Below are 27890 nucleotides of genomic sequence, written 5' to 3' on the forward strand. Positions count from 1 at the left end.
CTTGACAGGTCGGCCCTGAAATTAAATCTCAACTCAAATATCGCTAGTCTATTTAGTAGTCACTCAGCTGTCTTCCGTAGCTATAATTGTTATTCTACAATTTATTAGCTAACCGCCTCTCGACTAGTAGACTTTATTAGCTGCTTGAGTGACTTGCCGACTCACTATTATCGCATTGTGATTCCCAAATGCTCCGATTCCAACCTCATGCCAATCTCTCTATTATAAATCTCTAATGCTCTCTCTTTTCCAGCATTCCTCGATTTTTATATCCCTTCTTCCCGCCTAAATTGTTCTTTCTAAAACTCTTTTCAATAAACCTTCTCACGTGGTGTTCCAAAAACGTGCTCGCTCACTTACATATGTTTCCATGACAACCAAACAAAATATAATAAAATTGAGGTATTGCATAATGCTAAACTTCTACGAACAGGAACAAAATAAGAATATTTACATTTCAATTAATGCACAGTTAAATTATCAAATATAAATTCTATATTAACATAGAAATAAGCTAAATAGCTTGATAATATTTTAACACAGAGTTTTTCTACTATTAATACATATATTCTTGATTAAATAATTAAATATTAGATAAAATTAAAGGTAGTTATATGAATATTAAATTGTAAAATAAGTTGTTTACATTAAATAATATTTACAAGTCTAGCCTTTGTGATGGAAGATCATGTTGGATTCTGAAGCAAATAATAATTACTTTAATCTCTACATAATCAGAATTCAACAGTTCCAAGGCTGCTGTTGAAAATTACCAGCCAATCAGCATAACAGTAATCGTTATCAAGGTCTTGGAGAAAATAGTCAAGAGGAAAATACAAGATTGGATAGATGAAAATGGGATACTGTATTGGGGACAGCATGGTTTTGTGAAGGGTAGGTCATGCCTCAGTAACTTGTTTATGTATTATAACACAGTGACGGCTGAACTGGATAAGGGTAATGGGTTTACAGTGATTCTACTGGACCTTGCTAAGGCCTTTGACAGGATACCACATGGAATTCTAATCAGTAAAAGCAGCATATGGGGATGGATACAGGGTTGGTGAGATGGATAGGAGGGTGGTTGATGGAGAGATATCAGAGAGTGGTTTATTCAGGAGTAGAGTCCACAAGACGGTGACTAGTGGTGTGCCACAAGGATCTGTTCTTAGACCACTGCTGTTTAATATGTTCATTAATGATATAGGAAAGGATCTGAGAGGAACAGTTCATTTGTTTGTGGATGATGCAAAGTTGGGTAGGGCAATAGTGAATGCATATGATGTCAAAATTTTGCAAGATGATTTGGATAGATTGGAGGTTTGGGCTAAGGAGAATGGATGTCAATTTAATGTGGCAAAATGTAAGGTTATACATTTTGGGGTGAAAAGATTAGCAGCAGTTTACTACATTGGTGGAACTGTACTCCAGGAAATTGATGAGGCAAGAGATTTAGGAGTGTTGGTGGATAAGGAGTTGAAGTTTAGAGGGCACATTGCAAAAGTGTCCAAATCAGCTCATCAAATCGCTTGGCTGCTGAAGAATATGTTGACGAACAGAGACAAGCATGTTATTGTTCCTCTGTATCGAGCCTTGATAAGACCCCATCTCGACTAGTGTGCCCAGATTTGGTCACCTAGGTTTCTTCTTGATGGGCAGGAGGTTGAGAGGATCCAGAGGCGAGTGACCAAGATGATAGCAGGTCTGTGGAATGAACCTTATGAGAACATGTTGTGGATTTGTGGGTTGCAGAAATTGGTTGATAGGAGGGGAGATATGATTGAGACATTCAAATTACTGAAGGGTTTCTATAAAATTAATTCAGAAGATATTTTTGAGAACAGGGCTGGTTGTGGGAGGATTAGGAGACATCCATGGAAGCTGGGCAAGAGTCTGGTTAGTAAAGGTGTTAGAGCTAGGTTCTTTACTTTTAGAGTGGTGAATAAATGGAATGGGCTGCCAGAGTCTGTGGTGGGTGCTGTGGCAGTGAATGAGTTTAAGGCGAGGTAGGATAGATACTATGTGAATGTCGAATAGTTGTGATGATTTGGGGCCTCCCTCGATGAGTCTAAGGACTCCCTAGAGTTGCCCGTAATAATAATAATATTTCATTTGAAATATATCAAAACTTGATATATTTCATCCACTGTGGCTGATTAGTTGGTTAAAGTTTAATATGATACATCTCTTGCTTGCTTAGTGAAACTCCCATGATGAATCTCTTAATTGCATGGAGATTTGTGATAATAATAATAATAATTCAGGGACGAGTTGAACTGTATAAGAGTGATGGACTGCATCTGAATGGTTTTGAGTTGAGTCTTCTAGAAAGGCTGGTGTTGGAAGGATATGTAAGGAGTGATAACTTATTTTTACAGTATTAACAATACCAAATGAACTATTTTATATATATAAAAAAGATGTTTATTAATTTTTTTACAACATTACAGGGCTCCAAATTAGGACTTTAGATATTTTGTCCATCAGTTTGAATTGTTTCACTTACTCATTGTTTCATGGAAACTATGGCATGCTGCTTTATGCTCTGAAGATGCTGATTTGAAATTCAGCAAAACATTACCTAGCCTGGTTGGCCAAGTGGTTAGTGCATCTGCTCTCCAGCCAAAAGGCTGTGGGTTTGAATCCTGCTGTGGGAATAGATGTTTGTGATTGTCTTTGAAAATACTAGTGGTAGTGGGCGGTAGATAGCATTTGCGTAGATGATGATGGTAGTTGCGGTTCATTGTAGTTGGTGGATTTGAGTAGAGGAGACGGAGAGTTGTAGAGTAGGGGTGCCCTCCCTCAATGAGTCTTTGAACTCCTTGGAGGTGTCATGTAATAATAATAATAAATAATAAGCCAGTTAATAAACATCTTTTTTAAAATAAAATAGTTTGTTTGGTGTTATTGGTATCATTAAAATAAGTTATCATGTTTGACACCTAAGCTTGTCTATTAGATTGTAATGAGTGATATGAACAAAGTATCAGCAGAAATCAGAGATGATGTAAATGAGCAAGGGAATGGGCCAGGTGAGACCTATGTGATTGTGAGTGGAGATGAGAATGGGACAACAGGAATGCATATTGAACAGGAAAATGGAATGTGTCAGGGAAACAAAGCGTAAGAAGAACAGATTCCGAAATGAATGCATGTATTGAGGATGGCCAACATAGAAATGAAATGGCCTAGAATATGTGAGGAGTAGTTGGTGGATTGAGTGGTGGAGATGGAGAGTTGTAGAATAGGTGCAACCAGTAGGTGACAAGCAAGAGACAAGTGTTAAGAACTATTAACAAGAAATTAATTGTTATGCTTATTTACGAATGGCAAGTGTATCAGAAATAAGGGTGATGAAATTATTCCATTGATTGAGTTTATTTGTCTGAAAATACTTGGAATAAGTGAAACATGGTTGGATGAGAATGATATCTCGACTGGGCTTGGAAGGATGTATTTTTTTTTTTTTTTTTTTTTTTTTTTTTTTTTTGTGAGGATTGGAAAGGTAAGAAGGGAGGGGAGTGCCACTAATAGCAAGGGAATTATTTCCATAAGATTGAGATACAAGGGGAAAAAAGTGGAAGTGGTTTTGAAGCAATATGGTGTAAGATGTAAGTTGATAGAATTCAGATATTTGGTTGGGTGTTGCTACAGAGGCAAATGTGGAGACAAATGTATAGGCAACTAGGATTAGTGAGCAAGTAAAGGGTGAGCATTATGGGTGAATTAATTTATGGCAATATTGATTGGAATGAAGAGGTAGCATCGGCAAATAAGGAAAATGAGTTTTTTGAGTTCTTAAGGGACAACAATATTAGGTGGTATATAATAGAGGGCACGCATCTTATATCTGGTTATGTCATCAAAGGATGTTATTGTGATTGTCTAATTTTTTCCCCAGTTGGTGAGTGAGAGAGTGACCACGAAGTCACCTGGATTGCAGAGCTATAACATGGAAATAGATGTTGAGTGGAAAGAACAGATGGTGCTTGGATATTGATGAGGAGTTATTCAACAGCAGTAATGTCTGAGTATATTCCGAAGGTGAAAAGTTTAAATAACATTGGAGTAAAATGGGGTGAATGAAGAGATTAAGCATTTAATCTGGAAGAAAAAGAAGACACAGTGGAGACAACACAAGATGAATGTGTAATAATCATTTGCATGAAGAGTACAAAGAACAGGCCAGGAAGGTGACTTACTTGATAAAGGCAGCAAAAGTGCCATATGAGAAGGAATTAGCCAATCAGGCTAAGAAAAATCATAGTGATTTTTTTTTATATGTGGCAAGTAGAAGAAAAAATGACTGTGGAAGAGTGATGCTAGTTGATGACACTGGGAGATTGGCAATTGATGCAGAGTATTCAGTGAGGAGTTGTCACCGTATTTCATCCTCATGAAGGCAACATGAGAAGCTGAAGGATAGAAGGAAATGGCAGAGGAGCAGCTGATGGTGAAGGAGTAGAAGATATATGAGAAACGAAGTAAACCTGATGTTAATAAAGCAGTAGGACTTAACAATATATTGCCATGTGTCTTGAAGGAATGCTCTAGCAAATAAATGGCACCTTTGGCCCACCTGTCTCACAACAGGACAAATCCCAGGAGCGGAAGGTGGGAAAAATTGTTCCATTTCACAAGTGGAGGGGGATGAGACAGGGGGTTACAGATTATAATCCAATCTGCGTGTGATTTTTTTTTAAGATGTTAAAGAGATTGGTGAGCACTTGGAATTTGAATTGGTTGACAATAGCAGTGTTCTTTGTGATGGTCATCATGGGCTTATTAGGGGAAGGTAATTCACTGGATAAGGGAGATGTATATACTGTGATATACTTGGATTTTTAAAATACCTTTGATACATGACAAACTAGCTAAATTGAAACAGAGAGGATTAGATAATAGATTAGTGAGTTGGATAGCTAATTTGCTGTCAGATAGGTATCAGTAGATTGTGTAGGGAGGATTGGTATCCTAAGAGGATTTGTCACCAGTTTGGTGCCACAGGGATCTGTTTTGTAACTATTATTGTTTAACTTGTACGTTAATGACATTAGCCGAACTGGAGATATGCAGCTGTTTGCCAATGATGCAAAGTTGAGAAGAACTATGAGAAGTAGAGCAGATATGGCATTACAGGAGGATCTCAGTAGAATGTGAGTTGACAGGTGAGTGGAGCTATCAGTTTAATGTTGCAAATTTGGTAGACAAAGTTGGAATTCAGAGTTTCAATTAATGAGGAAATTTTGAAAGAAATTGAAGAGATCTGGAAGTGATGGTGGACAGAGATTTGAAGTTGAGAGGGGTCACATTTGTAAAATTGTAACAACATCACAATGGATTATGGCAATGATGAGGAGGATATTGAAATGCTGAATCAAAGCGGTTATGTTTCCTTTGTATGAGGCTTTGATCAGTCCATACAGTCCATATGTACTACTGTGTGCAGATGTGGTCACTGGGTTTTCAAAGGAATGAGGATATATTGGAGTGGGTCCTAAGAAGGTTCACTAATGAGAGTAATTAGTGTTAGGTATGAGGAGTGATTGAGGGAATGCAACTTTCAACCCCTATGAATAGAAGGAAAAGGGATATGATTGAGACAAGGGGGCCATCCCATTGTATAAAGCACTGATCAGACCACACTTGGACTATTATTCTAAAAATTTGGTCCCCAGGATTTGAAGGGGATAAATTAACTATGGAAAGGGTACAGAGGCAGATAACAAAGATGGTTTCAGGACTGTACAATCAGTTATGAGGACAGGCTGAGGGAATGTGGACTGCAGAATTTGGTAGATAGAAGGAGAGATGATATGATTGAGACTTTTAAACTGTTGAGAGGGTTGATACTGGGGAGTTCTTTCGCTTGATGGAACAGGGGGAAAGGAGCGAGGACAAGGGACCAAGTTGCAAAAGGAAGCTGTTAGCAAGAGGGTGAGGAGTGGTTGAACCATGGAATGCATTGCCTGATAAAAGTGGTGCAAGCATGAACAGTCAATGAGTTCAAAGAGTGGTATGACAGACTTTGTGTTTTCTAGGAAATACCTCTCACGATGAATCTGTTGACTCCATGGAGGCCTGAATCACCATCATAATAATAATATAAGTTGGTGAGTGGTTGTTACCATATTAATATGTAGTTTTTCATAGAGTAGAGTGGAAGGAGACAAGGTAGAACAAGAGGCTATTCCCTGGAAGCTGTGTAAGAAGGGTGTGAGCAGGGGAGTAAGAAGCAGATACTTTACATAGAGAGTGATTAGTGAGTGGAATGCATTCCCTGAAAGTATGGTTAGTGCAGAAACTCTTAATAAGAAGGCACAGTTCAGGATGTTTGCATGAGAGAGGATGTTCTTCTCATGATGAGTCCTTTGACTCCATGGAGGTCAGATAATAATAGTAATCATTACAAAATGAGAGGGTCTATAATTTTTTTTCTGATGGTTTTGTTTTATTGATCTTTCTTTGGAAGTCTCCTTGCTAAGAAGCCATAATTGTATACTTCTTAAAACTGATTGTGTGTGTGTGTGTGTGTGTGTGTGTGTGTGTGTGTGTGTGTGTGCGCGCGCGCGCGCGTGCGTGTGTGTGCGTGCGCGCCTTTCTGTTACTTTCTGTAGTGGATACTGCATATGGTTTGAATTCTATTAGCAAAATTTTGTAGCAAACATCCTAAAAGAACATAAGAACATGCAGGAAATGCTTGTTCTTATAAAATAAATTAAAATAAAATAAATTACAAAATAAATTAAAAATATAGTATTGTAGGCTTGAGAATTTATGGTCAATTTTGACGTTGCATCATTATTTACAAATATCCGTGTAAAATATAAAAACTCAATAAAAATTATGAATGAAGTTTCTACAGGACAGGCATTATGTAAAGTATTTATTCACTCGGGTATTATGGCTAGAGAAGTTCTGTATATGCAAGATAGAGACATGGCCATTGTAAACTCATACTTCTGTTAATATTTACAAGACTGAATAAAAAGTTCTTAAGCCTTTCTATGCTATAACAAAATACTTGATATGCAGATGTACACACATCTTGAGATGATTCCATCATCTCAAGAAATCATCTCATGGAATTTGCATCTTCCTGCAGACCATCTGGTCTATAGCAGCAACCAACAAATATATTTTGTCCTGTTGGCCTACCAGATTGGCTTACATGAACCATCTCACCCAAGACTAATATCCTCTTTAACTTCTAATTTTGTTTGTTAAAGTTCTTCAGCTATCATCAGCACCCCCCCCCCCCCCCGACACACACACACACACACACAAAACACACCCCTGTCTCCTTCCTGAAAATACTCTTTCCTTTACATTTCAACCTTATAACTATATCATTTTCTGCTGACCACGTCTCACTGATGCCAATAAATTTTGGCCAAGTCAAGTTGCCATCACCAAAAACTCCTCTCCTTTATTTTTGATACTAGCATCCATGTACATTCATTTCAACATCTCCTTGGACCTACAGTTACCTCATTTGAAAACAAATGAGGTAAACAGTAGTTGATCTACTTGAAATATCACTTTATGATGCATATACAGTACTATAATATTATAACTAGTGATGGGTTACACTATTGTATATTGTTACACCCTGAGGATGGACTTATGCACGTGTATTGTAACGTATAGGAAAGTTTTAAATGTCAAAATTATGTGTTAGTACAGTGAAAGGATAATTTAATCTACATAGTTTTAAATAGTTAAATAGAGTGAATTGATCATATATGTCCATGTGCTACAGCATATAGTGTATATTCCGAGTAATATAGGGATAACTAAAGTGTTAATTAGATCTAGAATTATACATATGATTGGATGTGCTGAATTTGTCATGGCGGCATGATAGCAATACCCATATAGGATCATAGCCAAATTATTTGTGATAAGCTAATGTTATTTTTTAAATATTTTCTTAGTATTGGATTGAATTATATTAGAAATTGAATTGTACCATGCTAATGAGTTTAATAAACCTTTGTTCATTGATAAAACAGTTGTCTGAAATTGCTGCCCAATGCACCACTTGAAAAACGTACGAACCTAATCACGCAGGAAATTAATGTGTTAAGAAACGAGATAAAGTGTCACGACTGCAATGTTGTTTCACATTCAGACATACTTTAGTACTTTCTCCTTGTTTTTGTATTTAATATCTCAAACTAAATGTCCCAAAAGGCGCAGCATAATATAAATATTAGGGACACTAAGGGGAGAAATAACTTAAATATTTGTATTTTTGGGTGATATCTCATGCATAGATAATAGTTGAACATAGATAAGCATAATTTCACTAGTTAGGATAATAATCGTGAATTGGGACTCAACATAAATGGCGCAGCCGACAGGATGTAGTTTAGCTAATTAAATATTAATTACAAGCTATTCACAACAAGTTGGTTTTGGTTGCAGATCAGACAACTGAGAGGTAGAAGTTTAGTTAAGTTTTGTTGAGAATTTTAGAGAGTAAATTAGTGTAAATTGGATGCAAGTATGACTGAACCCTCCAGTAGTTTAGGTATGGACAACAGAGAATTTTTTCGTTATATTAATCCACAGCAGGTGTTCCCACAATTTTCGGGCGAGGAGACTGATGACGTCCTAAATTTTTTTAGTTATATAGAAGAGTTGGAGGATGGACTGATTTTCAGTTGCTAGTCTTACTCCGAAGTAAACTGGTGGGAAAGGCTAAAGCTTTCCTGTATTCTTCTCCCATTCTCAAGGAAACCCTGGATTACTCCCGATTTAAGACAATCCTAATTTCCGAGTTCTCAAAACTGGGAAGCTTGGGACCTAACTTATGGAAGCTCCAGAGGTGCTCTCAGAAGGAAAAGGAAAGTGTGGCTGAGTTCCATAACAGGTTACTGACGATAGCTAGTACCCTGAGTGTTCTTAGTGAAGAAAAGCCTCACTTGGACTGGGCCATTTTCCAACAATTCAGGCAGGGAGTCAAACCTGAGTTAAAGGAAACGGCATTCGATAAGAGATTATCCAATTTAAGAGAATGTTACGATGCTGTAAAGGAACGTAAACAATTACTCAGAGACCGCCATCCCGCACATGTTCATGGGTCAATAAACATAATTGAAGAGAAGGGCAATTCTGAAAAGGGGCAAGGACATATTAAAGAGAGTAAGGAGAGGAGAGAACGATCTAAGACAAGAGAGAGACTAGAAAAAGACAATAAGCAGGAGATAAACAATTTGACAGAGGCTTATATTGATTCAGATAAAATCAGGGTTATTGTAAAACAAGAGATAGAAATACTCCAAAAACCCATTATGGATTAGTTAGATGAGGTGATGAAACAACTAGGAACGTTATCTGTAAGAACCCCAGAGCCTGATTATAGCAGAACTGAGGAAACCACTAAGTTAGTTAAAGAGGAAGTTGAGCGTCTGCAAAGACCCTCTTCTCGATAGATTAGATTCAGTTATGCAGAGGCTGTCAGAAGTCATACCACAACAAGCAACAGCTAATAATCCTCAAAATCAAGGGAGAGCTAGTGACCAAAGAGGTGGTAGAGAGCCCCTAAGATGTTTCAGTTGTAAAAAACTGGGACATTTTGCTCAAAACTATTACATCAACAAGAAGTGCTTTGGTAGAGGTCATGATAGAGATTCAGATTCACATACGTATACAAACAGAGTATGGAAAAAGGGACAAGGAAGAAAGGAGCATCCTCATGAGATGGAAGTGAAGGCCAGTACATATGGAAGATACTGCAATGCTTTGCTGGACACTGGGGCTCAATCTTCCATCATATCTGAGGATTACTTTAAGATAATAGAACCTCATGCCAAAGATAATATCACTCACCTTAAACACCAACAGGTGTCACAACTTCCATGACTCGTGCTTCTAGGTCTGTGAATCTAAAGTTATACCTGCCTGAGTTCAAATTATGTGTTTGGCAGGAGTTTTTGATCCTACCAGGATCCTCTCTTTCACACATTGAGCTGATCCTAGGCAGAGATTTCCTGTCAATTTATGACTTTAAATGTGATTACACGAGGAAAGAAATATACTTATTGGGAAAGAGACAATTTACAAGGAAGGGGCAAACTCCAGAGTTGCGTAAGGAAGAGAGAAATGAGCCTCAGGAGAGGAATCATGAATCCCACGTGAATAAAGTGAAGGAATCACCACGCGAGGAGGTAATCTGTGAAAGGAAATCAAAAGTAGTTAAGGTTAAATCAGAGGTAAATTTCTGCAAGGTTAGAAAAGGGAAGAGAAATAAAAACCAAAGAAATTAAGTACATCAGTTATGAGTATATGGATAATGAATACAAAAAAAAAAAGGAGGGGGGAAGGAAAGTACAAAAAAGAATAAAAAGGGGAACCCCGTATATATGAGAGGAGGAACATTTCAAAAAAAGCATTTTTTATAAAAAATTTTTTGTTTAAAGGGGGGACCTTTGTTACACCCTGATACCTTAAGAATGTAGAATTCCCAGCTATCACGGTGTAACATGAAGAGAAAATAAAATAAAACCCCTGTATAAAAGCTAATAGATGAATTATTTAAAAGAAAGAAAAATATTCTTGCATCCAAGTAAAATATATAAAAAAAAAAGTGTTTGAAGAACTAAATAATAAAAGAAGGAAAATATTACAGTTGTGATATAAAACAATTAGCTAAGTAAAACAGAAAAGTTAGTAATAAGAAATTGTATGTGAGAGGCTAAAGAGATTAAAATGTTAAGTAAATTCTTAAAAATTTGGAAAGGGGATTAATTTAGAGGCTAGCAAAAATAAAAAACAATAGACTATCGCTCAGGGTCAATTCCTGGATTTGAGACATCGTCACGGGCTCACCGATCAAAGGATGTTTGGTAGAAAAACACCACCCTAATTGGTCGGTGAAGTCGAATCAAGTAAGGGGTGGAGAAAAGAAATTAAAGAAGGTACTGTTAGGAGTCAAGGTATAAAAGGGTTAGAAACCCCCCCCCCCCCCCAACGAGGCTTTTTCCCAGTTAGTTTCTTCACGAGCTCCTTCGTATAGGTTTCACATGGTTTTCCTGAGTGGCAGGATTGGAGTTATCTCCGTCGTCACAACAAGGAAACAAAAGCGAGCGGGATTTCGATTCCGTATTTCCTATGGTAAGAAACGAGGAATGCCATTTAGCCAAAGGAAAGAAGGTATATTCTATGTGTTTCATCGTCCAGTGACAACTACGAAAAAAGGAAATCTGTAAAGAAGTCGGTGTCCACGTGGTGAGTTTCACAGCCATGGTATAGATGATTCTAAAGTGTGTTTTATTAATTCAACTACGAAAGTAAAGATCGCATAAGCACAGTTCAATGCCAAAAAGAACTTAGGAGCAACAGATTATAGGAGAGATCATACCAGGATAGTTCAATTGGAAAAAAGGTAGAGGCCAATATAGAAAACTCAAGAGAAAAAGGTACTGTAAAATCTCGTGTTAACTGAAAATCGTCTGTAATTGTTATCATTATTCTATTATTGAACTGTTGAAGAGACTAAGGAAAATTATACTAAGACTTTAGTACATGACTGATTATAATGAAAATATACTTGTTAATATTAATATTATATAAGTAATTCATGTGTCCTGAGAATTATGCATGTGTATTATAATGTATAGAAAAGTTTTAAATATCAAGGTTATGAGTTAACACAGTAAAAGGATAATTTAATCTACATAGTTTTAAATAGTTAAATAGAGTGAGTTGATCACATATGTCCAGGTGCTACAGCATGTAGTATATTCAGACTAATATAGGGTTAACTAAGGTGTTAATTAGATCTGGGATTACACATATAATTTTATGTGTTGAATTTGTTATGGCAGCATGATCGTAATACCCGTATGGGATCATAGCCAAATAACTTGTGATAAGCTAATGTTAATTTTGTAAATGTTTTCTTAGTATTGAATTGAATTATATTAGAAATAGAATTGTACCATACTAATGAGTTTAATAAACCTTTGTTCATTGGATAAAACAGTTGTCTGAAATTGCTGCCCAATGCACCACTTGAAAAACGTACGAACCTAATCACGCGGGAAATTAATGTGTTATAAAACGAGATAAAGTGTCACGACTGCAATATTGTTTCACATTCAGACATACTTTAGTACTTTCTCCTTGTTTTTGTATTTAATATCTCAAACTAAATGTCCCAAAAGGCGCAATGTAATATAAATATTAGGGACACTAAGGGGAGAAATAACTTAAATGTTTGCATTTTTGGGTGATATCTCGTGCATAGATAATAGTTGAACATAGATAAGCAGAATTTCTCTAATTGGAATAATAATCATAAATTGGGACACAACAATATATATATATATATTTTGGAATATTGCAGCAATAGAAAAGTAGTTTTATTCTAACTCTTGAGTAATAATAATTATTATTTTAAAGGCCTTATTGAATTACATTTTAAAAATGTTTCTTAGAATTGACAGTAATTGCTTTCTTTTTATTTTTTTTTTAAACAGGGATGAAGAGCAAATTACTGCTGTGGGTTGTAAAAAATACACCTTTGAATCTCCTCTACATTCACTAGAATCTGATTATGGACAAAGTCCATCACGTTATTCCAGCAAGTACTTAGATCATGGAATCAGTGCATTATCTTTAGAGGGATTAATGCAAACAGAAAATGAAAACAATAAAAAAACTATCAAAGCTGCTGCTCTTCAGCTTAGTTCTCCATTAATGGGAAGGAAAATACATCTCAATAAAGAAATTTCTCTTTCTGCAGGCAATCTTCCTGAATTTTGCAGACAGGATAGTCCAAGTCCAGTCAGTCCACTTTCTCCAATACCTTCTGTTTGTTTATCTTTAGTTGACAGTACTGAAAGATTTCAAACGACATCAAACATAAATAAATTGCAACTGAAACGGAAGAAAAGATATCACAATGTAGTTCGAAATAGAGAGCGAGATTTTAAAATGGAAAGTGGAAAATTGAGTGATTCTTCTCCATCAATTCTGGAGGTCCATGGTAAACAGGTATCTCTTATTATTCATTGAACTACAGAAAAGATTCTTATTCTTTATTGAAGTATTCTTATGTGTTCCGAACTTTGTCTGTCCCCTCCCTCCTCTTCATGCAAATCATCCACTTGATTTTCCTTACTTCTTAATTAGTAACTTATCCACAGTCAACAATATATGGTTAGAATTAATAACTGAAGTGTTTGCTTCCAAAGATTAATCACTTGTAAATCTTTTTCTCTTCTGTTATGTGCTTCACAGTTAAGAATGGCTAGTCTTAAGAAATAGGCCTAGAAAATTACATATAATTATTTAACTTCCCATCCCAGCAAAGTCATGAAGGGTTTGAAATGTCAGAACTCAAAAACCTGAAAATGAGGTGACTACTGGAGAAAGAAGGTGTCACTGCAGGAATGTAAGAAAGCTTGACTGATGGAACACAACTGGGAGTGATTTCCGATATGAAAGAGTGCATGATTGCTGGAATGCAAGAATTGAAGAATGAAATGATTAAAATGAGAAATGAGATGAGGCATATGCAGAATGAGATTAGATGTATGATGGATATGAAAGAAAAAGTGTGAAAAAATAAAATGAATGATAGTGGAGAAAAAAGAAATTGCAACTGATTCTGTTATAAAAGGTGTGGTGGATAAGAAAGGTGCACAAAGTCTATTTTCCAGCAGGGAGGATGAACAGGATGATTAATGCTCTGGATATGAGAAGTAAGAGTGCAAGAGATATAGTGGTTGTGGTAGGAATGAATGATAGGGAGAATATGAGGATGGATATCAGGAGATTATTGATGAGAGCAAACAACAGTGTGGTAGGAAGAGTAGTTGGTATGTTGACCAGATATGACAATGATGAGTTGAGATGGCAAGAAATCAAGAATAGCATACTAGCAGAGCTGTGTGAGGAAAAAGGGGAGCATTTTATTGATATGGAATGTATTTGATGAACAAATAGAATTATATAAGATTGGATTTGTAAATCATCTGGAGGAAGTGTAGTGAGTGGTGTGAACAAGGTATCAGTGGAGATTAGAGGTGATGTAAATGAGCAAGAGAATGGATCAGGTGAGACCAAAGTGATTGTCAATGGGGATGAGAGCAGTATGAGAGATGAGAATAAGAATGCAAGTTGAGCAGGGAGAGAGGAAGACACAGGATAAGGAGAACAGAGGGAAACAGTAATAAATGCATGTATGGGGATGGTCAGCATAGGAATGGAATCCTGGAATGCATGGGAATAGTTGGGTCTAGTGTGTGTGTGTGTGTGTGTGTGTGTGAAAAGATGGAACAAAGGGTGTGGGGAAGTCACATCAGGAGGGTGGCATGGTTAGGACTGATTATAAGCCAAGAAATCAGTTTTTTTATGATTATTATCAGGATTATCAGAAATAAGGGAGATAAATTGTTGTTTCATTGATTTAGTTTATTCACCCAAAAATAGTTGGAACGAGTGAAATATGGATTTCACTAATTAACGAATGGCAGTCATGATAGCAGGAAGCACTGACAAATAAATTCCATGAGATTAAGCCAGAAATTATCATTGGCAATCTAGTCAATGTAGAAACAGAAGAGAGGAAGCTGTTCTTACTAGACTAGGTCACAGTCATCTTACTCATTCTTATTTATTGAGAGCTGTTGACCAGCCTATGTGTGAACGATGCAGCATACATTCACCATTTGTCATGTTGCGGTGGTGGAGTGCCAGCACTTTACTGAGAAAGGAATGGAATTTTTCTGAATCTGGTAAAACCATATACACTGAGGCAGATATCAGACTGATAAATTGCATGAAGTTTTTAAGTTTTTACAAGTAATTAATTTATACAAACATATTTGATTAGAAACCATCATACTTAACTTAATTTTTTAAAATTTGCGTTTTGCACATGTTATTTACTAAATTATCTCTTTATTACCATTTATTATTATCCTGAGTTTGGTAAACTAACTAGTAATATGTCCAATCTCTACAGTTAAAACATTTAGCCCTTGGGGGTTAGTTAGTTTATGGTTTAATGGCCCAAGGCCAGCAAAGGTCATACTGTGCCAAGCCAAACGTTACAGCAGTACTCAGGATAATAATAAATGGTAATAAAGAGATAATTTAGTAAATAACATGTGCAAAAAGCAAATTTTAAAAAAGTAAGTTAAGCATGGTGGTTTCTAATCAAATATGTTTGTATAAATTAATTACTTGTAAAAAGTTAAAAACTTCATGCAATTTATCAGTCTGATATCTGCCTCAGTGTGTATATGGTTTTACCAGATTCAGAAAAATTCCATTCCTTTCTCAGTAAAGTACTACCTCCCCCCCCCCAGGGCTCTCACTGAAAGAGTGGCAACCCCTAATAGATTCTCTCACTACAGCTTATACATTGGGAGTTAATAAAGTAGAGTTCCTGGATCCTCCAGTCTAGCAAAGATGGTGTTTTCAAACAAGCTGTTATTATTATTATTGTGTATGTGTTGGGTGTATGTAACAATGCATCGCATCCTTATTAAATTATTCCCTCCACTCTGAGTGGTTTAACTCTTAATTTCAAGATAAAAAGGAAATTCCTGAAACTAAGCCACAAATCCAACTTTCATAGGGATTCATATTCCAGAGTTTCACATAAATATATTATCTTCTAAATTAATGCAGTAATTAATGATTATAATAGTCTTAGAAGTCAACTTCGGGAAGTTTCATGGAGGGAGGAATTGGAAGGCCGAGATATCATTAGTGCGTGGGAAATTGTGAAAGAATATTTGTTAGCAGCAATGGTAAGTTGTATACCACAAGTGAAGAAGAGGACACAATTTGGAGTAAAGTGGATAACAAACAATATTAAACAGGAATTGCATGCGAAAAAGAGGCTGTGGAAGAGATATAAGGAGACAGGTGAAGAGAAGATGCATGAAGATTATAAGACACAGGCCAGAAGAGTGACTAGTGTGGTAAGGAAGGTGAAACAGGAATATGAGAGGAGATTGACCCTAAGATCCAAAGAAAATCCTAAGAAATGTTTTAGCTATGTGGCCAGTAGGAGGAGAAATGACTGTGGAAGAATGATATTGTGGGATAAAAATGGGAATAGAGTGACTGATGCAGAAGACATAGTGAAATTGTTCAATGAACACTTTATTGAAGTATTTCATCCTGGAGGAGTCAGTTTTAATGCTAGAAGGATAGGGCAGGTTCGAGGTTTAGAGGTACAGGAGGAGAGCGTGTTTCAGATACTGAGTACTTTGGATGTCAGTAAAGCTTTGGGACTGGATGGTATTTCACCACGAGCTTTGAGAGAATGTGCTAGGGAACTGACAGTGCCTTTAACCTGCCTTTTCAATGAAAGTCTGGCTGCAGGAAAGGTGCCCAGGGAATGGAAGGAAGGTAAGATAGTGCCATTGCATACAGGTGGTAACAGACTGGAAGTGTCTAATTATAGGCCAGTTTGTGTGTCATCAGTAGTTGTTAAGATCTTGGAGAAAGTAGTTAAGGACCGTATACAGCATTGGGCAGATGAGGGTAATGTTATCTGTGAGAGTCAACATGGATTTGTGAAAGGGTGCTCTTGTTTTAGCAATATGCTAGCCTTTTATAATAAAGTTACAAGAACATTAGATGAGGGAAAGGCATATACTGCAGTTTTCTTAGACTTAGCGAAGGCATTTGACAGGGTGTCACATGGTAAGCTGATATTTAAGTTGCAGCACATGGGTCTGGATGTCAGATTGTTTAACTGGATTCAGGATTGGCTGTCTGATAGTATCAGAGAGTTGTGTATGGTGGAGCAGTTTCAAGGAGGCAGAGGGTTGCAAGTGGAGTCCCACAGGGCTCAGTACTAGGACCTATATTGTTTAACCTTTATATTAATGACATTGCAAGGGGATATTCAGCTGTTTGCGGATGATGCAAAGCTGGGAAGGATTATTAGTAATAGTTCAGATGTCGTAACCCTGCAAGAGGATTTGAATAAGCTAGATAGATGGGCAAGTGAATGAGGGTCAGTTTAATGTGGCAAAATGTAAGGTCTTGAGGTTTGGGAAATATCGATGGGATGCTGCATACTCTATGGGAGGAGTTATACTGGAGGATGTAGGGGAGACAAGAGATCTGGGGTTAATGATTGATATAAACCTGAAATTTTGGGGACATATTGCAAAGGTGGTGAAGGTAACACAGAGGATTGCTGCAATTATGAGAAGGACACTGACCTGCAGAGATAGAAGGGTTATCATTCCATTGTATGTCTCTGATCAGACCACACTTAGACTATTGTTCTCAGATTTGGTACCCAGGATTTGAAGGGAGATAAATTAACTGTGGAAAGGGTACAAAACGGATGACAAAAATGGTTTCAGGACTGTACAATTTTGGTTATGAGGATCGGCTGAGGGAATGTGGACTGCAGAGTTTGGTGGATAGAAGAAGGAGAGGTGATATGATTGAGACTTTTAAACTGTTGAGAGGCGGTTACAGGGTTGACACTGGGGAGTTCTTTCGCTTGGTTGAACAGCGGGAAAGAGTGATGACAAGAGGCCATCCCTGGAAGTTATGAAAGGAAACTGTGAGCAAGATGGTGAGGAGTGGTTTCTTTGCATGGAGGGTGGTTGAACCGTGGAATGCATTGCCTGATGGGGTGGTGAGAGCGGGAACGGTCAATGAGTTTAAGGAGTGGTATGATAGACTTTGTGTTTCTTAGGGGGGGGACCTCCCCTCGATGAGTCTTGACAGACTTTATGTTCTTAAGAAGGACCTCCCACGATGAGTCTTTTGACTCCATGGAGGCCTGAATAATAATAATAACAATAAACCATTAACCCATTACGAGATTGAGTCTTCAAATGCTTTATAACTAAAATAAAAATCTTTAATTTACAAGAAACACAAATATATACAGCATAAAATCAATGCAACTTAACTACACAAACACCAGTACTGTCCGACCACAGATGTGAGACCTCTCGACACTTCTGTGCATGGCAGAAGATGGCGAATCCATTCCAGTAATAGGGTAATCAGTGATGAGTGTTTATTATTATATGTCAGAAAATTAGCTTTTCTTTTATGAAAATTCTAGTTTTTTAAAGTGGTAACTATTTTACTTGTACAACAATTGGAAAATTTTACATATAAAGTACGATATTTCGCATGTTGGTGATGAATTTGAACATCACCTAATTCTTTTCTTTTTCCCCTTCAACTTGAATTGACTCTTCTTGGCATTGTGCCAGCCAGAGTTCTTGCATCTGTGGTCAGACAGTATATTCTTCAAACAACATGAGAAACACTAGCTACACAGCTTCCCTTCAAATATCTGATAGAAGGGATATTACTGTAATTAAAGAAAAAAAAAACAGATTACCATAATAAAATTCATCAAATAGAAGGGATATTACTGTAATTAAAAAAACAAAACAAAAAAAACAGATTACCATAATAAAATTCATTTCTAGACATCATTAATGATACTAACACTTACAAAAAAATCACTAAAGATTCCATTCCTGTCATCATGAAACAAATTGAAATAAATATACATCAACTCAAAAAAAGAAGGCTGCAAAGCAGTTATGAGTACAGTTACTAGTAACAAAGTTATGAAGATAATTTATATTCTTATATCCTCATATGTTCTATCTTGTGATTATATCAATTGCTTTAGTATCATTTTTGTTCTAGTTGCTTATCAGAACTTTTCAGCTTCCCCACTTCTCTCCTCATAAATACACTACCAAAAAAAAATCATCCCCATATAAACTGTTCCCTCACTATTTTCAGGCAAATTAAGATACAATGAATCAAGCTATAATCCAATCCCAAATGTTTTATGCAAATGTGGAGAAATTTGCATGAATATTAATGGTCAAGAACAATTAGACCTGTATTTTTAATCATTTTAAAATAACTAATACTTTTTTCAGAAAACAAATATAAATAAATATACTTGGAATGCAAAGGAACAAGATATATAATTAATTATATCATTACTAATTAAAAACTGGCTCCGCATGTAAGAGATGTACATGTTTATAGAGGAAATAAAATTTTTCAGATCATTATTTAGTGCTTTCTAAAATAGACATACTAAATTTTTTCACCCAAGTTTCCTTGTGAAAAAAACCCTATACCTCTGTGTATATATATATATACACACACACACAGAGGTATAGGGGTTTATATATATATATATATATATATATATATATATATATATATATATATATATATATATATATATATATATATATATATAAACCCTATATGCTTTCAGGAACATTGACTCAGTTGTTATGATACATTTTAATAAAAGGATTTAATGACTATCCTTTTATTAAAATATATATATATAGTAGAACTCGGTTATAACGATCACGGTTACAGCAAATTCACGTTTATAACAAATAATTTAGAAGGTATATTTGAATTGCATTTGATTTAATGCATGTATTTCATGTTTATTACGAATTCATTTCACGGGAATAACGAACGAATAATACACATTAGTCTTTCCTTTACTGACATTTCATACGTATGCATTTTCTGGTTGTGGAAAAATGTCGGGAGTCAAACGGAAAATTTTATCGGTTTCCGAAAAAGTAGAAATTATACGGGAGGTGGAAAGTGGCCAATCAAATCTGACAGTAACAAAGAAGTATGGTTTGTCCCCATCTACAATATCAACAATTTGGAAGAATCGTGTGACCTGACTCTGAAAGCTTTTGAAAACAATTTATCGAAGTGTAAAAAATTTAAAAAAGTGTAATAAAAGTGAGATTCACGAGGCGCTTCTTTTGTGGTTTAAAGTGCAAAGAACCGCAGGCTTACCTGTTAGGAGACCAATTTTGAAAGTTCAAGCCAAAAAATTTGCTGTTCAACTTGGTTATAGCGATTTTAAATGCAATGGGTGGATTGATCGCTTTAAGAACAGAAACAATATTGTTTACGCAAAAGTAAGTGGCGAGGCGTTGTCCATTGACAAAAACGTTTCTGACCGGATCAAGAATGTATGGCCGGACATCAAATGAAGGTATGGATACAACAACATTTATAATGCAGACGAAGCAGATTTTTATAATTTAACGCCCGATAAAACTTTTCAATTTAAAAACGAAAAGTGCATTGGCGGAAAACTTATCAAAAATAGACTCACAGTTTTAGTTTGTGCGAACATGACCGGTAGCGATAAAAGAAAGCTTCTTGTAATTGGAAAATTGGCAAAGCCTAGATGCTTTAAAAACATACAGAAACTTCCCGTTGATTATACAGTGAATAAGAAGGCCTGGATGACATCTTCAATTTTCGAAAATGAAATTCGCAAGTGGGATAAAAATCTTCGCAGTGAAAACCGGAAAATTTTGTTATTGATAGACAACTGTCCTGCCCATCCTGTAGTGGCTAATTTAACAAACGTAAAACTTGTTTTTTTGCCACCGAATGTGACATCTGTCTTGCAACCACTTGATCAAGGTGTAATTAGATGTTTTAAATCCCATTTTCGTCGTCTGTTTGCCTTAGAACCGATAGAACACAGAAAAATCCACGGAAAATGCTTATGCTCACGACTCGAAGATCACTGTACTTCACGCAATACGTTTAATGAGTGATGCTTGGAATTTGGTGTCATCGTCTACAATACAAAACTGTTTTAAGAAAGCCGGTCTTGCGGAATATGAGTACGAATCTGAAGAAGATGAAGAGGATAACTTACTGTTATCTGCATGGTTAAAAGCGTGAAACTTGAACAATTTTGAAACGTGCGCAGAGATTGATAATTTTATAGACATTGATAATGGTGTCGCAACTTCGGGTATACCGACAGACGCTGACATCTTAAAACAAATCTCTCATACACCAGAAGAGGATAATAGTAGTAGTGACTCCGAGGAAGAAAATAGTAATGATGAGAAAATCGTTACCTGGCGTGAAGCAGAAAGTGCTTTACATATTTTAACAAGATTTATGGAATCGTGATCTGTAAGTTCAGGCGACACATTAAAGCATCTCTGGTATAAGGAACAATTTCAAACGTATGAAATGTGCGTCTTGTGCAAAGCAAAGCACTTGATGAATTTTTATGTAAAAATGTGAAGTTTTAAAAATATCTTTATATGTATGTATGCACATATGTATTTATGTTACCCAATATACCTATGCTGATAAAAATTTGAAAACATTTTTAATTCGCTCAAATTATGACCTTCTTGGATATAACGAATAACGGTTATTACGAACAAATATATGCGGTCCTGTGGAATTCGTTATAACTGAGTTCTACTGTATATATAAAGATACCAAGAAATTTTATATACTTGGTTTTAATCCTTTTTCCCAAGTAAGCAAAACCAAGTTTGCACGTGAAATATATTCACATCTGAGCTACTTGTATATAGAGACTAATGACTTCATATCACTTCATGCACAAAACCTTGTTTTGTTTACTTGGAATAAAGGATTAAAACCAAGTATATAAAATTTCTTGGTATCTTTAACATATATTACACATAAGGTAAAAAACTTTCTACATCTTTCTCGCATCCAGAGATTTTTATTAAGAAGGTCAAGCACCTTTTGTCTACTTGTGTATGAGATATACATGACTTCCACATTACTTCAACCTGGGTATCTCTCCAGGTCTGGCTCCCACCGAAGAAACCTCAATAAAGGTTGAAACCTGTCTAGGCAGTGGCCCTTCCCATTATGCATTGCAGTATACATGCCTGAAAGGGGATGTGCTCTGCATTATGGGATACATACGCACATACATACTAAGGCAAGTGATATGAAGTCATTAGCCTGTATATACAAGTAGCTCAGACATGAATATATTTCACGTGCAAAACTTTGTTTTGCTTGCTTGGGAAAAAGAATTAAAACTAAGTATATATATGAAGTCATTAGCCTCTATATATTAAGGCAAGTGATATGAAGTCATTAGCCTCTATATACTAAGGCAAGTGATATGAAGTCATTAGCCTCTATATACAAGTAGCTCAGATGTGAATATATTTCATGTGCAAAACTTTGTTTCTGCTTACTTGGGAAAAAGGATTAAACCAAGTATATAAAATTTCTTGGTGTCTTTAACGTATATTACACCCAAGGTAAAAAAACTTTCTACATACATACATACACACACACATATATATATATATGGCAAAGTCCAGTTTTCTTTATCCAGTTCTACTGTCACTTTATTATAAAATGTGAGTAAATTATTAAGACAGGACCTGCACTTTACAAAGTTTGCTGTCTGCTATAGAGTACATATTCCTATCCACCCATTTCTGAATTTACTTTTAACCAATGCTTTAACTACCACTCCAGATATACTAATTGGTCTGTAATTTGCTACTTTTGTCTTGGTGCCGCCTATATTACAGACAGCATGGATTTGCTAAAGGGAGGTCATGTTTTAGTAATCTACTTACTTATTACAATCAAGTGACTGCTTCCTTGGACAGAGGAGAAGGATACACAGTAATATACTTGGATTTCACAAAAGCTTTTGATAGAGTACCTCATGATAAGTTGACAGTCAAACTAGAGCAGATGGGGTTGGATATTAGATTAGTGCATTGGATTGGAGACTGGCTATCTGATAGGTATCAACAAGTTGTGTATGGGGGTGCAATATCCAGGAAAAGGAAAGTCACTAGTGGAGTGCCTCAGGGGTCAGTTTTAGGGCCATTACTATTTAACTTGTATATTAATGATATTGACGAAGATTTGGATGGAGATATTCAGTTGTTTGCAGATGATGCAAAGTTGGGACGAACCATAAAGAGTAATGAAGATGTTGTGGCCTTGCAAGAAGACTCGAATAAATTGAGTGATTGGGCAAGCAAATGGGGATGTGAGTTCAATGTTGCAAAATGTAAGGTTTTAAAATTTGGAAAACAAAGATGGGATGCAGAATTTATGCTTGGTGAGAATATATTGTTGGAAGTAGAGGAAATAAGAGATCTGGGGGTGATAGTGGATAAAGATCTAAAATTTAGGGGACCCCGCCAAAATTGTGAAGACAACACAAAGACTTCCGGGAATCATGCGGAGGACACTGACGTGTAGGAGTAAGGAGATTCTTGTTCCATTGTATAAGACTTTGATTAGACCACACATGGACTATTGTTCCCAGATTTGGTCACCTGGTTTTCAGAAGGATGAAGAGATGTTGGAAAGGGTCCAAAGGCGACTGACTAAGGTAGTTTCTGACCTGTGGAATGTCGAGTATGAGGAAAGATTGAAAAGATGTAATTTGCAGAGTCTAGTGGAGAGAAGGAAGAGGGGAGATATGATAGAGACCTACAAGTCGGTAAGGGGTTGTTATAGGATCAATGGTGGAGAAGTTCTACAGGGAATAGTGGGAGATCAGGGGAGAACCAGAGGTCATCCCTGGAAACTGTATAAAGAGGGTGTGAGTAGGGGAGTGAGAGGCAGGTTTTTTTTGTGCAGTGTTGTGAGTGATTGGAATGCCTTGCCTGAGAGTGTGGTGTCTGCAAGGAGTTTGAATGTGTTTAAGACACGGTATGATGAGATGTGTGTGAGATAAAAGGACCTCCTAGATGAGTCTTTGACTCCATGAGGTCTTGTTTAATAATAATAATATATAATATATAATAATATTTAATAATAATAATAAATATATAATAATATCTTTCCACTCCACTGGAACCTTGCCAGAGCTGTGACTTAGATTGAATAACTTCATCAGAGTCAGTGCCAATTCTCTTGCACATTCACATAATCCATGGGCTAACATGCCATCCAGTTCCACTGCTGTATTCACATTGATATTTTTCAGTATGCTGAACATGTCCTTTTCATCTAACTCAAATTTGATATCCTTCTCTGTTACATCAACTGCAAATTAACCACCTGGATCATGCACTTTTTCAAAATGATTACTCAGCAACTCAACTATTTCTTTTGTTTCTGTCATCTTTCTGGTATCAGCATCGTTTAAAGTCCTCTTACTATAGTCATTTTCCCACTTGCTAAATAATGAAAAAACTCTTTTGAGTTTACTTTGGCCTGCTTAACTAATTTTCTCTCATAATCTGATTTGGCCTTTCTTACCAAGCTAGTCATGCTTTTTGCTTGCACTTTGTACTGGTGATGAGTATGCTGATCGCCTTTTCCTTTATACTCCCTCCACAGAGTTTTCTCTTTTTGCAGCTGTTGCTTTATATCTCTACCATTCACTTAATTCCCTTGGGTATACAGTCTGATACTACTTCTCTCAAACAATCCCTTACCACTTTCCACACACTACTAACATTCTTTCCTTGCAACTTCTCAAGCATGGCACTGTTCCAAGATGCCTTCTAATTCTGTCATAATTATCAAGTTTATAGTTCAAGATAAACTTTTTTGATAGAGGAGTCCACATATTTAGCAATTTTCCAGAACAAGATTTCATGGTCACTCTTCCCAACTGGAAACAGAGTGTCTACCTTGGTTATGGATATATCTTCTGATTCTCTTTCCAGATGCAACATTCTCAAACCCCTGGTCTCTTCTATATATGTTGTTTCAGATAATTATCCCTTAAACACTTTATAAATTCCACTTCCATCTTGCCATGCTCTCATTCATCCCTCCAATCTATGTCCTCCTACTTGAAGTCTCCTGTAATAATTGCTCAGCTTGTACTCATTGTGTTAATCTGCTGATGCATGGCATCTACACCCTCTGTCCAAAAAGAAACCAAACTTTTCTTCAAAAATAGAAGAAACTCGTGGTACCACCTGTTGTACCTTTTTTGTTGTCGAAAGTGTCAACCTTCATTAGTGTTTTGTCAACTGTTTCTGACATTTGTTTCATTAGAAGCAGAGTTTATAGTTCCAAGAGTGACAGTGTTCAAATCTTCAAAAGGAACTTACAAAAAAGGCACGTGCACGTAGGCACTACAACACAGTAACTGAGAATGAAGTGATGAAGCTATTGTTCTCCTAAAAGTCCTGATGGTGCCCCCTAGTGGGCTAAGTAGGTGTTCTTGGCCGTTGGACTGAAGGTCTGCTGATGTAAGCCTCCCAAATTTGGGGCCGTCTCATATAACCAAATTTGTTGAGATTTGGGGAGTTTCTTAGGGCTGAGGCTGATTCCATGAATAGTCTTTGAATTTGTATTTGCTACGGTGTATTACTGTAGCTTTCTTCCACCGTATTCTGTGGCGTGTATCCAGAGCATGGTCTGCAAGACCAGAGTGGCTGTACTTGTGGAAACGGATGTAGTCCTTGTGTTCCAAAATTCTGATATTCTCTGTCATGCCTGTTTGGCCAAAGTAAGACAGTTGACAGCTGCAAGGGACCTGGTATACACCAGGTAGGTCTAGGGGAAGTGGTTGGTCTTTAGTGGAGCAGATATGGTTCTGTAACAGGAGGTCAAGTCATTGGTATTTTGGTAATTTTTTCCGAGGTGCCTCGGATGTAGGGAATGGTGATGGATTTAGAGTAATCCTTGTTGTGTGTGTGTGTGTGTGTGTGTGTGTGTGTGTGTTGTGGGGGTGGGGGTTTGTGGTTTGTTGGTTTCGATATTTTTTGGATTTTTTTGGGGGGGGGGTAGCCATGTTGCTATGATGGTGTCCCCTAGTGAGGGCAACATCAGGACTTTTAGGAGAACAATAGCTTCATCACTTCATTCTCAGTTACTGTGTTATAGTGCCTACGTGCACGTGCCTTTTTTGTAAGTTCCTTTTGAAGATGGAAACGTGACATTTCCGAAATATCGGAAATATTTATTAAAGCGTAATTTAATTTATATTCTTATCTATGTTGTCAATTCCTTATTAGTAATGCATAACCAATGTATAAGCCTGTCTACGAGAAACAGATAGCTACGATTGACTTTTCTGTTAAACTTGGTAAAAGTTTTACCGAAACACATCAAATGCTTCAAAAAGCATACGATGATGAATGCTTATCCCGTACTCAAGTTTACGAGTGATTTAAGCGATTTCAAAGTGTAAGTGAGATGCTTGAGGACGATGAAAAGCCAGGCCATCCAAAAACTGGACTGAGCGAAGTTAACATCCAAAAAGATGTTTGATTTCATCAAAGAAAACCCGAAATCATCCGTTAGATTGATTGAAGATGAATTAGGGATTCCAAATTCAACTGTGCACAACATTTTGACTGAGAGTTTGGGCCTTCGTAAATTGAATTTGCGATTTGTTCCCACAAGTTGACCAATGACCAAAAAAGTATCGAATTGAACACTGCAAGGAACTCATTAAAACCACTCGTAAGGACTCAAACTTCCTTGAAACGATCGTTACTGGTGACGAAATGTGGTGTCGAAATCGTTACTGGTGACGAAATGTCCCTCTACTGAGTGGGGACCACCAGAAGAGGGGGCATCCGAAAAAAAAAGTCGCTTGGAGAAGTCAAAAGTAAAGACAATGCTGGTTTGTTTCTATGATTGCAAGGGCATTATCCACAGAGAATTTGTTCCGCCTGGCCAAACGGTTAATGATGAGTTTTGTCTCGAATTTTTGAAGCGATTGATAGTGAGAATTCGTCGCGTATGGCATGAATATTGTGGTGCAGACAGCTGGTCACTTTTGCACTATAATGCACCATCTCATCATTCGAACATTGTGAGACAGTTTTTGATTTAAAAAAGTGATTTTAAATTTGAATACCAACACAAAAATCAAGTTTTTGTGTTGGTATTCACCTGATTTAGCACCTCGTGACTTCTTTCTTTTCCCTTGACTTCATTTGCCAATGAAAGGAAAGCAATATGACACCTTTGAAAACGTTCAAGCAGCAGTAACCATGAACTCTCAACAGTATCCCAAAAACTGATATAAAAAAATTCATTTAACGAATTACTTGACCATGCTCTAACTGATAAGCTTAGGCGTTGCTGGTTATTCATTACTTATTTTTTCACGGTATTAACAACACCACAAACACTTTTATCAACAAGGATGTTTTATTAAGGCTAATATTTCGCTGATTTTCAAATCAGCATCATCAGAGCACAACACACATGTAAACGCGACAGTGAATGAAACAATATAATTGCAGAAAGACAAAAGATCTAAAGTCCTATTTTTGGCGCCCTCTAACGAAAAAAAAAAAAAAAAAAAAAGCAGCAGTTATCCAGGAGTTTTTCTTAGGATAACCGCCTCCCAAATTTTTGGCAAATTAATGCAACCATATTTGTTAAGGTTGGGAGAATTCTTCAAAGCCATTGCTGACTCAAAAAATAGTCTTTCAGATCTATAACGACTCCTAAATAGCACATTCGTTTTTCTCCATCTAATCCTGTGTGAAGGAGTGTCCAAAGCGTGGTCTGCCAGTCCCGACTTGCCATAGTAATAGTAGCGAATGTATCTTTCATGTTCTTCCAGGCGGATGTTCACTGATCTTCCTGTTTGCCCATAATAGGCCAAGTCACAGTCACATGGAACTTCATACACTCCTGGGTGTGCTAAAGGGTGAAGTTTATCCTTTGGTGAGCGGATCAGAGTTGCCAGCTTGACATGAGGCTTGAAGGTGGTGCGAAGGCCATGTTTCACCAATACTTTGGCTATCTTTTCCGATGTACCTCTGATATAGGGAATAGAAATGGTCATGTTGTATTCTTGTGTATTAGGGGGGGGGCAAAGTAATGGGCCTATGTAGTATTTTTTCTATTTTGTAGGGATTGTAGCCGTTGGCTAAGAACGTATGGCGCAGGTACTGGAGTTCAGTGGTCAGAGCTGTATCGTTAGAACAAATGGCTCTGGCTCTGTGTGTCAGTGTTTTTAAAATGCCGTACTGTTGGACTGGATGATGATGTGATTGTTTATGTAGGTATCTTCCTGTGTGTGTGGGCTTCCTGTAAATAGAAAAAGATAGTGATCCATCTGAAAGGCGGGTGACTAATGTGTCAAGAAATGGTAAACA

The 27890-nt window shown here is 36.7% G+C and overlaps 1 protein-coding gene across 1 annotated transcript in view; it reads left to right on the forward strand.

The window, feature by feature from the left end:
* The first annotated feature begins 2965 nt into the window (after positions 1–2965).
* Positions 2966–27890, forward strand: part of LOC150096139 (mitogen-activated protein kinase kinase kinase 4-like) — a 734047-nt gene continuing 709122 nt past the window's right edge. Inside the window, exons 1-2 of the mRNA XM_090409620.1 lie at positions 2966–3123; positions 12489–13005. Of these exons, the coding sequence (XP_090265746.1) occupies positions 2966–3123; positions 12489–13005 (675 nt within the window). The remainder of the gene's footprint in view (positions 3124–12488; positions 13006–27890) is intronic.

The sequence above is a fragment of the Typopeltis vanoorti genome, chromosome 19 (assembly GCF_054136105.1).
Source record: "Typopeltis vanoorti isolate ZY-2024b chromosome 19, IOZ_Tvanoo_1.0, whole genome shotgun sequence".
Classification (NCBI taxonomy): Eukaryota; Metazoa; Arthropoda; class Arachnida; order Uropygi; family Thelyphonidae; genus Typopeltis; species Typopeltis vanoorti.